General features: G+C 37.1%; 1 protein-coding gene across 1 annotated transcript in view; it reads left to right on the top strand.

Annotated features, from left to right (window-relative positions):
- Nucleotides 1-16,230, top strand: part of LOC127861777 (nidogen-1-like) — a 44,693-nt gene that overhangs the window by 8,129 nt on the left and 20,334 nt on the right. The window contains exons 3-9 of the mRNA XM_052400458.1: nt 2,950-3,094; nt 10,172-10,386; nt 10,773-10,867; nt 12,570-12,722; nt 13,089-13,325; nt 14,085-14,282; nt 14,774-14,998. Of these exons, the coding sequence (XP_052256418.1) occupies nt 2,950-3,094; nt 10,172-10,386; nt 10,773-10,867; nt 12,570-12,722; nt 13,089-13,325; nt 14,085-14,282; nt 14,774-14,998 (1,268 nt within the window). The remainder of the gene's footprint in view (nt 1-2,949; nt 3,095-10,171; nt 10,387-10,772; nt 10,868-12,569; nt 12,723-13,088; nt 13,326-14,084; nt 14,283-14,773; nt 14,999-16,230) is intronic.

Raw genomic sequence — 16,230 nt, forward strand, 5'->3', positions numbered from 1 at the left:
AACCGTAATTTAGATTCACATCGTCAGTTGTCAAAACGAAAGTACGGTTGAAATTCAAATGTATTATTTTTCTCTTTCCGGGATATTAATTTAGTAAGTTGATGCTGCATAAACAAATATAAGTGTATACAATGTATGCAGTCAAAAAACGCCAAAAATAAACAACGGGCCTTTTCACGTTTTGGTAAATTGACAAAATAAAAAAAAAATGTTTCAGAATCGAAATTTTTTGTTTTATTTATGATTTTTGTAAGTAAACAGTAATACTGAACATTTACCATGTTCTAAATATTCTTGATATGCATCTTTTGACGATTTAAAAACCTGAAAATTATAAAGAAACGATTGATAATTTGAAGAGTTCTTTTGGTGTCGTTATATTTTGTGATACTACGAGGATTGCTTATATAAGTATAAGTATAAAACATCTACCAAATGTGTGTTAGAATAATGGTGTAATAAAATATACTATATATTGAAGTTCAAAATATGACTTTTTTTCAACTGAATTGTCCGTTTTAAAATAGAATGACTCATAAAATACATCTCTCATTGTATGAGCACGGATGGCCGAGTGGTCTAAGCGTTGGACTTTTACTCCAGGATTACAGTTTCTAGCCCAGTTAGGGATTACTTTTTATCTTCCTTTATCATCATTTATTCTTTTTTTTTACTGGAGCTTTTTAGATCCGATGTTTACACGTATCAATATAAAGTATTTAATGACAAACTTCAATACATGTCAAAATCTGTGAAAAGGTCCCTTGAATAAGGCCCGTACGGTTTTAAAAATATCTATGTCCAGACCATAATCATTAGTCTATGGTAACAAGGCTTTTTCTGTTATCTTAATCGTCGTGTGGCATTAATTACACAACTTAACATAACTGTAAGCTTCGCTCAATATTTACGTTCAAACATTGTGTTTACCCAGTACCATCTGCATACTATTCTGCATCAGTATTAGCTCAATTTACCACATTGACAGGGCGATTGTGCTCGCTTGCAGTTGCCAATTATGTGTTAAGAACAATAGAGACTCTGAAAACGGCACTTATGTGGTCAACATGGGCATCTTTTTTCCGTCACAACTAAACTCTCAGATCTTATTGTTTGTTACGTATAAATGTGAATTTTCTTTATAAATGCATTACCCTCATCGGCAGAGTTAGGAAACGGTTGGGACTTTGGTTTGGGCATGCCTCGCTCACCTTGCTCATGGTGCGAGTGAATGTAATGTGTGCGATATTGATACTTTTAAATATCGAACCAATAGTCACAAGATACCAACCACTGACTCTGGGCGAACACATCACACTAAGTCTTTTTAATTTAACATTCTGTTGAAATCACATACGAACTTATCTATATTAATTTAAAAGGACTAACCTTTATATAGAAATGAGGTCGGCATTTATTGATTATTACAGTACCTAAGAATTAAATGTTTATTTTTAGAAAATTTGGAGATTTGAATTTGATTGCAGCGATTTTGACATGCCAGGGTTGGCACCAATCGACCGCCCCCGGTTTTAACCGGCGGTTTTTACCGGTTTAAACCGCCCGGTTAATACTCCCAAAGTGGTCATTACTGGTCAATACTGGTCGATTGAACTTTACCCCTAATTTTGATTAATATTCCATGCTTAATTAACAATATTGATGATATAAATTAAACAGACATGTTGGCATTAATGTCTTAAGCTATTAATACCCACTATTTTATACCTGTTCATGCAATTTGAAGGCCAATCTCTTAAAATTTTGCAAATAAGTCAAAGTTGGTCAACTGGATTTTTCTGGTTGATTGACAAAAAAATCAATTCTAATAAATTAAGAATGATCAGAAAATTATGTGCTTGATTCAACACGAACCTGTCAATTACTGTGTATTACTTGTTCTTCGTGCCCCGCTGTCCCCAGTCTTCTCACAGTCTTCTCACCTATACAGGTTAGGGCACCCAAAACGGATAATAGGGCCTTAAATGGCACCTTTTTGACACAACCCTTACTTGTCATGTATTCTTGCCTGGATTTCTTTAAGTACTTTTTAAACAAAATAGTGAAACCATATTTTATTTTCCATTGATAAAAAAAAATAAAAATAAAACATAATTTGAAAAAATTATTAAAAGAAAGAAATAATTGACAAGAGTCTAGAGTAGACCCACAATTGGTAAACATTATTTGTTAGCAAAATCAAGAACTTTGATTGCTTATTCATTTGAAGACCAATTGAACTTTAAAATATGAAAACCCTCTTAATACAGAAAGGAGACAAGTTAGAAGTAACTTTTAAATTAATAGCAAGTTATCTCCTTTTGTGTGAGTGAAATGAAATAGCCTAAGGGCAGATTTGCTTCATTGTCACTTTCAGAGACATAACACTGCATGCATATTATTACCAATAAAGGCTTAGGGGCCAGATTTATGACCCTAGAAACCACACGAGTTCTGGTTGTCATTCTGCCTATCAAATAGATATATCAATAGATCAGTGAAATACTATGGTAACTACAATTGTAATAATACTTTAGTAACAGATGTGATACACTGAGATAAAATTATTGCCTTAGTTCTTTTGTAATTGAGGCCGTTTCCATAAATAATAAAGAAGTAATTTGTTACAGCTTTAAAGATTTTTTTTACAATAAATAACTCAAAAAAAGTTTATCAATTACAGAATAATGATTGATTTAATATAGAATAGCTTATATTCTTCCTTTGTCATGTTTAAATGCTTTAATTTTCAATCGACCAGTATTGACCAGTATTGACCGGTTTTCACCGGGTATTGACCGCCGGCCCGGTCAATACTCAATTGACCGGTCAATATGCCAACCCTGTTACATGCTTATGACAATCAGTGCTTACCAAATCGTGTATATATGTGTTGATTTGTGTTGTATTTTCGTACTTTATGTTAGTGTTATTTTTTCATTTCCACAGAGAAACCAACGACGAGGCCCTTCTACAGAGGGCGGGCATGGACGTGCAGGCACACTTCTCACAGTTTCCATCTTTTGAGCCCCTCGGTCTATTTATAGCAACATGGGAAGGCGTAGTACCGTACGGTAGCCAGAACACCAGCCAAGTGAGTATAAACACGTCCCAAGTGGTATTGGTTTACTTGAGCTAAGAATTGTTAAGCCTCGCTCTGGAAAAATCGTGGTTTAGGCAGGTCCGTATAGTGTCGTCCCATATTTACATGTGCAGTCTGCACAGGCTAATCAGGCACAGGTTTTTAAATCGTCAAAAGATACATATAATGGATATTTTAGAGCATGGTTAATGTTCAGTATTACTGTTTCCTCTCAAATATCATAACTACAACGAAAATATCCGAATTTGAAACTTTTTTTTTATTTGTGTCAATTTACTTTTACTTGAAAAGGCCGCTTTAAATACATGACGCATACATGTATCTAAAACCGTCTCTATAACGCTCAAAATCAACGAAAACTTCGTAAAGTAGTTCATAAAATAAAGTTAACGCATAAACAATCAGTGTTCCTTATAGCAATAGCCACAATTTTAACGCTAGATGTGGTATGATTGCATAGATTTTTGTAGATACAAAATGCTCGTTTGTATTTATTTGTGACCACAATAAATTCCATGCTAATTTCCTGCGAATATATCTATTCATACGACACACGAACACTAAAATGGCACCATGTTAAAACCATAATGAAAACGAGCTTTTTGTATCCACAAACATCTATTTTACCAGACCACATCTGGTGTTGAAATTTCGGCAATTGCCATAAGGAACAATGATTTTTGATTGTTAAGCTTTATTTTACGAAATATTGTACGAAATTTTCGTTGATATTGAGTAGTAATGTTACTTTAAGAACAGCTCTAAACCTTTATTGTTTATACGAATCAATGACAACAGTTTAATGTTCATTGTCATTGCTTTTATATGGTCATAGCTAGGATTTTTAACAATAAGGCAAACCACTTCCAAAAGTTTTGTTTTCACTGATTACCAAGAAGACAAGCCTCTAAATTTAAGTAAGACGCTTTGATCATTTTGATTTTACGGTCTTGGGCTCATTTGTTGATGATTAGTAACATGTTCTCACGTGGAATGTCCCTTTAGATTATTTATATATAGCCCGTCGATGAAACAAGTTTGGCAGACACATTCCATATCGTCACGACCCCTTTTATTGGCGTCGCACTGAAGTGCGGCGACTAGTATGTTATACGTTTTTTAGCTCACCTGAGCACAACGTGCTCATGGTGAGCTTTTGTGATCGCCTTTTGCCCGTCGTGCGTTGTGCGGCGTCAACATTTGACTCGTTAACTCTCTAGAGGCCACATTTATTTCCAATCTTAATGAAGTTTGGTCAGAAGATTGGTCTCAATGATATCTTGGATGAGTTCGAAAATGGTTCCTTTTGCTTGAAAAACATGGCTGCCAAGGGGCGGGGCATTTTTCCTTATATGGCTATATATGACTATAGTAAAATATTGTTAACACTCTAGAGGCCACATTTATTGTCTGATCTTCATGAAACTTGGTCAGAAGATTTATCCCAATAATATCTTGGATGAGTTCGAAAATGATGCCGGTTGGTTGAAAAAAATAGCCGGCAGGGGGCGGGGCATTTTTCCTTATATGGCTTTAGTAAAACCTTGTTAACACTCTAGAGGCCACATTTATTTTCCGATCTTCATGAAACTTGCTCAGAAGATTTGTCTCACTGATATCTTGGATGAGTTAAAAAATGGTAACCTTTGCTTGAAAAACATGGCTGCCAAAGGGCGGGGCATTTTTCCTTAAAAGGCTATATATGGCTATAGTAAAATCTTGTTAGCACTCTAGAGGCCACATTTATTGTCCAATCTTCATGAAACTTGGTCAGAAGATTCATCCCAATAATGTCTTGGACGAGATCGAAAATGATGCCGGTTCGTTGAAAAACATGGCCGCCAGGGGGCGGGGCATTTTTCCATATATGGCTATAGTAAAACCTTGTTAACACTCTAGAGGCCACATTTATTGTCCAATCTTGATGAAATATGGTCAGAAGATTTGTCTTAATGATATCTTGGATGAGTTCGAAAATGGATTTGGTTGCTTTAAAAACATGGACACCAGACGCGGGGCATTTTTCCTAATATGGCTATATATGGCTATAGTAAAATCTTGTTAACACTCTAGAGGCCACATTTATTGTCCAATCTTCATGAAATTTGGTCAGAAGATTGGTCTCAATGATATCTTAGATGAGTTCGAAAATAATTATGTTTGCTTGGAAAAAAGGCTTCCAAGGGGCAGGGCATTTTCCTTATATGGCTAAAGTAAATTCATGTTAACACTCTAGAGGCCACATTTACTGTCCGAACTTCATGAAACTTAGTCAGAAGATTCATCCCAATAATATCTTGGACGAGTTCAAAAATGATGCCGGTTGGTTGAAAAACATGGCTGCCAGGGGGCGGGGCATTTTTCCTTATATGGCTAATGTAAAACCTTGTTAGCACTCTAGAGGCCACATTTATTTTCCGATCTTCGTGAAACTTGGTCAGAAGATTTGTCCCAATAATATCTTGTCATCTCAGGTTAGCGACTTTGGGCCTTTCTGGCCCTCTTGTTTCGCTTATGGGAGAAGTTATTTTACGGATCAATGTATATATTTTTGTTGTCATAATATCTTGCATAGTGGTGATTTTTTGTGTAAATTAGTGTAAATAAGTACTGCATTTGTGCCTATTACATTTACTACAACATTTATTGCCAATAATGCAAAGCTAATTCTTTTAATTAATAACTGATCACAAGGACTGGGCAATAATAAAAGATCACAGGGACTGGGCAAATGCGCGGACGGTGAAACTTTCTGGTTTTGTATAAAAACAAAACTTCTTTGTTCCACTATCCTAGCAACCACCTAGTTACTAATAAAGGCGCTATAGAGCGCGACGCGCGACACGTATTACATGTATCAATTGTAATAATGAGTCTTGATAAAGGAAGCAGCCGCTTATCAATGAGGAGCACCATCACAGCACCCCAGTCTCATTACTATCAAGTCCTCTAACAGGTTTTTTTAAGAACCATATATAGAAGGCCGCAGGGTTGACCCGTATCTTGCCAGTGATATGGACCCTTTTGTATGGACCTTTAACCCCGCTCACTATCCAGCGTTAAAACTTCCGGGTTTAAATTAAAACCGACTATTAATAGCGTATTAATATCTTAGTTAGAAGGTGATTTTTCAAGCGGTTCCGCAATGTAGTGGTTACAGGTATCCGGAGAAGCGCCCCCCCGGAGAACTGCCCCCCGGAGAACTGCCCCCTTATTTTAAAGGTGGCGGAGAGGTGCCCCCCCATCAAATCGGTAGGGGCGGAGAACTGCCCCCCTGTCAGAATTTAGTAGGCGGATATCTGCCCCCCCCCCCATCAAATCTGTAGGGGCGGAGAACTGCCCCCCCCCCCCGGTGTCATATTAGTTATTAGTTACGTAGTGAAAACAATACTTACGGGTAATTTTACGTTATCGCCGTACACATTTTATCCGGTAACAATTTAATTTCAGTACAAGTATATTACCATTTATCGAACTGAATAACACAAATTGTCTAGAGGCATGTGATAATACTGTTTAAGGCCCTTGGTGCGCATCTGCACCACTCACTATACATGAATGCCATGTAAAAGTCGTGTTTTAATAAGAGCGCGAAACATAGTCGAGATCCACACAGGAAACGCGTGCGTGTTAATACTGGCCAACTGTCGCAACTAAATATAGACGTGCAACCCAGTACTTATGGAGGAAAAGTTACATCGGAATTAATTTACATTATAAAGGTAGTATTGACCCATGGAAAAAAACGTAAATTTACGAATAAAAAAGGAAATTAATAGGCAAAGCATTAATTAAGCTGACTTGAAGAAAAAAGTAGAGTGAAGTCGAATTTATAATCAATTTATTTATGTTGTTTAGTTAATTCATGTGTCATACAAAATAACATACATAAATCAGTGTCCGACAAATTTCTTATTTTTCAGGTAGCCCACTGGGCTACCAATAAAAATATTTGGTAGCCCATAAAATTTTCCGACAAAATGATAAACGGCAGGTTTTCATCTTTATTTTATTTCTTCATTTACATATACATAATATGTATACATACATATACATAATACAGCAAGTAGTCTGATGTACACAGTCAATATCGTCAATCAATGTTACAGTACAGGCACCGTGTACTTAAATGTAAATGTACCAAAGAAAATCATATACTACATTTAGATATTACATGTATGTGTACTTAAATTCGGACAGCACGTTAAGTCGGAAACGTAAATAAAGCGTTTAGATGATCAATACGATTGACTCGTATGGTGTTAATCAATGAAATTGCCCTTTTTAACAACAAATACCGAGTTTCAAGAAATCAAGAGTATTAAATCATTTATTTACTTGTGTCCGACTTTAAGTACTGTCCGAATTTACGTATTGCATCCGTATGTTACGACACTTGTTTGCAGTCAGTATACAATACAATAATTGTTTCAATAATGAAGGAACTGATACAGCGTAACGGTAACGATACAGCGTGTTTACATTATATTTTATTAAGAGGAAATGTCAATGCCAAATAATTCGCGAGATAACCCGGTACTTTAGTTGAAATTCACAACGATACTTTTAATGGAAATTAAATGATCTCAATGTTGTACCAGCTACGAAATTTTAATTTACAAATAAATACACTAACGCCAATTTTCGCGCGCTTTTTATCTGGACAAAGAAATTCATTTATTAAATGTACATGTAGAATTCTGCAACCTAAAATAGCTGTACACAACGCGTGCAAACCGTGGCAGGTGATTTACGCATGTTGCAATACAACGGTCTTGATTGGGAGCTTATTTCATCATATCTTTAAATAGATCGATATGACGAAATTCATTTGACACTTTAGAAAATTTCAAACGTTTTTGTTTATGACTCTTATCGTCTATATTACCCACCCATAATTTGGTTTTAAAAATATAAATCGGGCATATATGGGATTATTGATTAACAGTCGATTAATCCAATTATTAATTGACAATACAAACTAATTAGCAGGTGTCAACCGCTTTCACACCGTTGTTATTAATATTCATTTTCGGTTTCGTTACCGTTTTGAATCATCCGCTATTGTTTTGATTTATTTAATGTTCGGCGTCCTTGGATATTTAACGATTTCAAAAACGTTGTCGCTATTACTCATTGTTGCGGTTAACAAAGAATTCCATACTGCGAAATGATGTTGCATCATGTGCGCCAACTATCCAACCGGCTCTCATTATATTATTAACAGACGACAAATGTTGATCTGATTGGGTGATTAAAATACACTGTTACTGTTTAGGACATTACCGCAAGTGATCGGTGACTGATTACATAATTGATTGCACTTTGTTATCGGATTATAAGCAATACACAGTGTACAAACACATGGTTAGCGTGTTTATTCTACGTATGTCTGTCAATAAACCGGGCTACCGCTCTTATAGATTTATAGTAGCCCGGCGGGCGTCAGCTGGAAAATTTCAGTAGCCCGATGAAAAATTTCAGTAGCCCCCGGGCTCCGGGCAATGGATTTGTCGGACACTGCATAAATACACACATAACACATATTACGGCAACAGTTTGCATTTTGAGCAGATCATGTCGACATGCCAACAAACAAAATCGGTAACAGTTGCTTTAATTAGCAGCTAATTAGGCAGGCAGAGAACTTGTTACCGTTAACGAAAAGCACCGCGATCTTTTAATTGGTAGACCGGACCGACCTTTATTGTTAAGAACTTGTTAGCTTTGAATAAAGCCGCATACGGGTTTATTATATTGAACCGTCCAAATCCGTAATTGGCGAAAACAAACAAATAAATTATTGTTTTAAGCTTGCATAAGGATGGATTAAATTGCATGCTAATTGTTTGTTTTAATTACGGGGAAAATATAAAATAATTCAGCCGCGAAAACTTTTTATTAGCAAAAAGTGATTTGTTTTTCTTTGTTCACATAGACGAAAATCCCGTGATTATCAAGATGGCGACGTCCATGCCGAGGCAGGTATTTTTTTGCCGTTTTATAACTTTTATTACTTGTACAACTTTATATTACTTTTGAAATTTCACTCAATTTCCAGACATAATAGCAAGAAAGTTACTGGCGTTATTGTCATTATAATACTCGCTTTATATATCGCCGCGAAATTTCATTAATTAGGGGGCACTTCTCCGGGTCATCAATTCTGACAGGGGGGGGGGGCAGTTCTCCGCCCCTTATTAATCAGCAGGGGGGCAGTTCTCCGCCCTATAAAAAGACAGTGAGGGGGCAGTTCTCCGCCCAGTGAAAAATCTTTGGGGGGGCAGTTCTCCGGGGGGGGGGCACTTCTCCGTGGTTACACGCTCGCTTCACATGTGAGAGGCCTAAGGTTCGAGCCCCAGGAGAATCAAATTATTGTATTTGTGTTCTATGTTAACGTTTTGTTTTGATGTAGACATTTTAGTTTAAATAAATGTTGTTTTATTGTAATCATTTTTTGTTTTTTTTTATGCCCATGAAATATATGTGTTAGAGGGTGGGGGTTCGTAAACACATTAAAACTTTTACAGTGTTTTCATATCAATGAGTTACTCAACCCCTATCGTAAATAAGCAACGAAAGAATAAGTTCAGAATCATCTCCCCTTGAAGTTGAGAAAAATATGAAATTACCCTTACAAGATGAAGCAGATTTATTAAAACCTACACAGTTCTGTTCCTTTAATGAAAACTGCACACAGATGCCAACAAAAGGAAACCAATGTAAATAAAATGAACTATGAAATATTTGGGAGTTACACAACACAATCATAGATAATGGTTATTTGGGGGTAATAACACAACATCATAGATAATGGTTATTTGGGGGTTATAACACAAAATCATAGATAATGGTTATACCAGTATCTTTTTCTATTTTGTTTAAAATAATCGGCCAATATATTAATATTTACAGTATTAAAAAAATCGTTCCATGTAACTTCATTGAGTGCCTTTTACACTGAAATTCCCGACGACCTTTAATGCTTTGCATCAATACTTATCTTGTTATTTTTGCAAATCTCACAACTGTCGTATGAACACAGTATATGAAGGAATTTTTGTTTAGGTCAACACATTCCAAATCGTGGTCGCCTCGGACGCGCTCAACTCCTTCGCAATTTTCAATTATCTGGACGGAGGTCTTGTGTGGTCACAGAGCAGGGGCAAGTTCGCCGATTCCGGTAGCCGTGATCCCCCGGCGCAGGCCGGATTCGACTCCGGGGACAGCTTGCACAAGAAACTGCCTCATTCCGGAACTGACCAAGTCACGCGCCTTGCTGTGTATGCCCATCATATTTGTTACTCGCAAATGAGCCATTGTATTGGGATTTGATCGACAATTAACAACTTTGTTATATGGGCAATATTTCCTTAAGAGATCGGTCACCCATTCAAAAATAGCACTAATTTATCGTCTCGAATGTTTTATTTATTCGACTTTCTGGTATATGCAATACGTTGATTTTAGACGATTTCAAATATGTATAGTGGCAAATCTTTTTGTTTATAGATAGAATCCCCCTCAAACATGATATGCATATAACATTGAAACTTTATAATTAATTTTATTTTACCGAATGCAAGGTCAAATGTTTTCCAATAAAAATATGAATTACCCTTATATCTGTATATAACGACTTCTATGCTACGGCTCAAACTTTTTTCAGCGACTCGAACGCGAACTTGCCCGGCATGTGGATGCACCACATCGGCAACACCAAGGGCTCCAACGTGGCGGCAGCCGACCTAAACACCGGCGATGGTCAGTGGAAACAAATATAGTATAACAGTACCATCGCTCAAAAACACAATCAATAAACTGCATATGTAAGATTCACATTATAATACAATGCGACGATCTCGTTCAAAGATCCTATTTATGTGGATTAAACCTATTAATTTGTTTTGATGTGTAGGATTAAACGTATAATTGTGTTGGTATTCGGTGTTATATCATCACTGAAAAGGGAGACAATATTACCACATCTATGTGCGTTTGAGCGCATAATTATTTATATAAGTGGCATTTTCCAGCATTATCACAGAAAATTAAAACAATTGTGCCCAACTTTGTCTTACTTTGTCTAACTTGTCCCGTTATTGAGCCCGGGACCTAAAGGAGAAAAAACTTACGCGCTACCACTGCACTACTACATATATAATATATAACAAAAAAATTTGGCCATGCTCTGTGAAAAGGAGGTTAACTGTATGTGCGTAAAGTGTAGTCAAAGATTAGCCTGTGCTACCCGCACTGGCTAATCTGTGACGACACTCTCCGCCTAAACTGAATTTTCGCTAAGAAGAGACTTTCTTTAAACGAAAAATACCATAAAGGCGGTGTCGCCCCTGATTAGCCAATGCGGACTGCACAGGCTAATTTGAGACGATACTTTACGCACATACATTAAACTCCCTTTTCATAGAGCACAGCCCTTTATAGTGTACATTTTCTAAACCGGAAAGAGGTCCCTTTAAAAACTGATGCAGCTGTGCGAGCGATGTAAAGATGTATTAAATTGATATTTTTCCACAGTTTACTACTAAGTATAACATAGGCAGCTCTAAATAATGGAACGCAAAAACTGTCATATGCTGAGAGAAATTGACTAGACTTAATACAAACTTTACTCAACAGAATGTATATTGGACTCAACATAATGCCAACTTAACCCAACATCCAGTTATTTATCCCGTAACAATTGTAAGTTAAAAAGTCCCGTTAAAGGTAACATATTTTTTATTTAAAAAAAAAGGATTGTTAATCTGCCTCAAGTCTGAAGGAGTTGATTTTTTTTTTAATGTGTGGGGCAAATTCAGCTTTGAAGAGATTGTGCTAACTTATTATGAGCACGTATCAGTGCAAAATATGACCGAATTAAGTCTAACTTTTAATATGTTCATTGCGGTAATATTTTAACCGATTTATCACACAATTTCGTGGATTGTGCGAATATTATGTAAATGTGATACCTTTAAATATTGTTAACGAACACTTCTTTCGTCAATTCCAGACTCTTTCTTGATTTAAAGATATAATAAACTTCAAACATTTCTACGGATTATGTTAATACATTTTACTAGTAAACAATGTTTTCTTGCACTTTGATTATACAATAGTATAACTAGAGCGTCATTTGCCCTTGAAATAAGTGAATTCATAATCGTCATTGGCGTTTGGCGAATACTTATTCCATTTATGCCTAGCGTCTAGAAAAAAGGCCTTGGCAAACAGCGTAGACCCAGATGAGACGCCGCATGGTGCGGCGTCTCATCTGGGTCTGCGCTGTTTGCTTAAAGGAATTTCTGTACGAAATATTGTAAATATAGAAATAAATATAGTAGACATCCCTAATTTTGGAAATAAATTGATCCAATTCAGAAGGATGGGAGAGTCCACTAGGCATATATTGGTTATTGTATGAAAACTGGAATGATTTCGTTGTTTTAAACTCTTCTCGTAGTTGTGATATTTGAACCTCAAATGGACCAGAACACATGTCACAGTGGCAGACGACAGTGCCACACTGACGCGCTCTGTACGGACTACGAGACGGGTTTCTGCTGCCACTGCGCACCGCCAGCGTACGGAAACGGCCGGCAGTGCGTCCAGCCGGGTAAGTCTTGTTAACACGTATAGCGCGCAAATGCGTAAACAACCAACAGTGCGAATAGCTGTTTAGGTCTTCTTAGCATGTATAACGCTAACGTACGAAATCGGCCGACAGTGAATATAGCGGGTAAGGTCTTATTTACAAGTGTATCGTAGTTTTTTCTGCTCTAAACATGTATGTGTAATTATGAACACATTTTTCTTTGTGTCGCACTTTATCTCTTCTATGTTCACATCAATATCTACAAACTGAAATACTTCGAGTAGACAGAGCAATAGTTCGAGTAATCAAGTAATACTTAAAATAGACGATTTGTACTTCGTATGGTTGAACATACCGTTCGTTTACGGCTCTGGTTTAACATCGCAGAGGCCCCACAACGCCTGGGTGGAAAGGTTTCCGGTACGATCAACGGCGTCGCCTTCAGCGACCTGGACATGCACTCGTTCGTGGTGACTAAGGACGGGCGCGCCTACACCGCCGTCAGCCGTATCCCGGCTGAAGTGAGCGTCGGCCTGATGACCTTGAATACAATCGGCGGCCTTATCGGCTGGATGTTCGCCCTCATCGGGGGACCGGGTGCGAAGAACGGATACATGTACACGGGTAAGGCGAGCTTTCTGAAGTAGCTAGATTTCAATGCTTAAAGGAAAGTCAATAGTTTTAGACTGTTTCAGTTACTAATTTTGTTATATATAGGACTTTTCTGTGTTCATATTTAGAAGTTTAAATAACTTTCTTCTTATGTAACCATTAACGTTAAACAATCTTACCAAGAATTGTAAAATACAAACTGATTTGATTTGGTTTACCTAATCTTTTTTTAAACAATCCAGAGTTTAGAAATATACGCTTTTTCTTTGTTACCGGTACTAATCTATCTTGATTTCACATTATGACCTATGACATAACAGAAGCTATGTTTAATAAGTATATCAGGCTTCGCTTAGGATAATATGAGACGCGTTCTGATAAAACTGAGCATAATGCATGTGCGCAAAGTGTCATCCCAGATTAGCCTGTGCAGTCCGCACATGCTAATCAGCGACGACACTTACCGCCTAAACTTGATTTTCGGTAAGAAGGGACTTCCTTGAAACTAAAAGTACCATTAAAGCGGAAAGTGTCGTCCCTGATAAGCCTGTGCGGACTGCACAGGCTAATCTGGGATGACACATTACGCGCATGCATTAAGCCCAGTTTTATCAGAACGCGGCTCAATTATATAAGCGATGTTTGCCGATGCATTAATAATTAAAGCAGAGAACCGAACTTAAAAACCACTCTAAAAATCATATTAATGATGATATACAATGTGTAATGATATATGTGATTGTTGTGTTTGGCACGTGCTCTGTTTCTCAGGCGGAAGCCTCAACAGGACTGCGCGTATCCGGTTTCAGAGGGGTGGAGAAGTAGTAATCACTCAGCGTTTCCTCGGGCACAATGTGCTCAACAACATTCTTATGGAGACGAACGTGCGCGGAGACGTGCCGAATTTCGGAGAAGCGGACAGAATCACCGTGGACGATTACAAAGAGGAGTACCGCAAAGTCCGTCGAGGTACATTATAATTATGTTTCGCACAGAAGATAATTAATTTTGAGTCACCTAAGAAGTTAGCCGAAGTGTTATATATTAGTTTTAAACCAAAATGAATGGCAGAGAGTCATGCTCACACAGATCCGCTGGGTTATCTTTTCTTTATCCTAATTTATGTGTACCATTGAAATATTATACAAGAACGGTTTCCAGTACATTCAAATATGCATGTACATTTGAAGGTATCGGATAATAGTTACAATTGGAAAGATATTTACACAAAATAAAAAAGGAAAAAAGAAATTATAATTTTTGACGTTATGGTGTATGATTCATCAGGGAAATTGACACTCATTTCATTGTTTCGGAAGAGAGTTCCTTAATTTAGAGCTACAAATAACTCGATGAATTCATTTCAAGCATATCGACCAATAACGCAGAATTAAGTCACAACAAGTTCGGATTTTTCTTACTATAGACAATATAAACCCCTGATATCATTTTCTCACTAGGCGTTATTGAGTCGACGTCGGATCGCACGTTCCGTCTGAACGAAGTCGCGTATCAGTACTCCTGGAACCAGACGATCACATTCGACGAGTGCGAGCACGCGCCCGCCGGTCTTGATGGCGGCGGCAACTACATGCGCCTCTCTGTGAGCCGGAACTACATCAACTATGACCCGAACGAGCGTGTGGTGCGCTACGCCATGTCCAATAAAGTGAACGCCATGACGGGTAAGTTGGTGTAAGCGATCCATTGATAAACGGTTAAAGATTTTTTAATTTTTATAAGTTAACAATTAATCAATTATTAACGCAGCATATGGACATATGGAAAAACAATCACAAAAAAACATTCGTTTAGCTATTTAACGAATATAGGAATATTATAGGAGTATGTAGTGTCGTTTGTAAAAGTATTCAGTTTAAGTTTATACAAAGATCAAACCATTCTCAAAATAGTGTATTATTTACATTTCAATTTTTTAATTGGACAAAATACTTTTTTTTTAAATCTATGTAGCAAAAGCACTTTTGATTTTAACAACATTGTTTCACATTTGTAAATTAAAACATGTATTTCGAATAAGTAAATGATAATTTGGAATGTAATTCTTATTGAGACTGGCATTATTTGAGTCACACCAGTACGATGTTGTATGTAGCTCCTTTTCGAGTGTCACATTGTTTTTCCATTTCTTCAGCATTATAGCATAATTAAACAGTCATAGTACATCAATAATTAATGGAATCGAACTGTAAAGCGTTTGTTTCCCACAGCGTCCACTAGGGCTCGCTTTGCACTTTGTTCAGCAGCCATTTGCTTCGCGGCCATTTTGCCGTACTTTTTGTTCAGATAGTCTTTCTTCAGTACAAAGTCATTCAGCGAAACGAAGTTTCCGAAACCTGTTTCAAAGTCGTATAGTGGAGTGCAACCTATGTCGTTAATCAAGTGATTGGCAATATGCTCTAATCCCATTAAATTTATGCGTATATTTTCTTCGTTCACAACGCAACATTCTTTCGATAAAATATTAATCTCCTTGTTGAAACAGTTCGGAAAAAACGCATGCTTTTTGTCCTTGAATCCCTTCACCATTTTCTGCATATCGTCAATAACGGCCATCAGGCAGTCCGCGAGTTTGTCATTCGTCGCGCACTTTTCACAATGATACAGCACGAGTTGTTTTATCACGTGATCCGTAAAGTATTCCGCTTCCGGTAATTTCTTCTGCCCGTATCCCTGCACGAGGAATTGGATGATCTTGTATAGGCGCTTGTGGTTTTCTGATAATCCATTAATCAGCGATGTCTCCACATGCATGAAATTCCATTGAAAGTAGTCGTTAGACTGTTCGATAGGAAATAAAACCAAAAATCCCGCCTGCTCAAGGCTTTTCTGAAAATACTGCGATGTTATAACAGTCTTGTTCATTAATTTTAGACTTTTACTTCCAATGCACGGT

Source organism: Dreissena polymorpha, chromosome 16, assembly GCF_020536995.1.
Source record: "Dreissena polymorpha isolate Duluth1 chromosome 16, UMN_Dpol_1.0, whole genome shotgun sequence".
Classification (NCBI taxonomy): Eukaryota; Metazoa; Mollusca; class Bivalvia; order Myida; family Dreissenidae; genus Dreissena; species Dreissena polymorpha.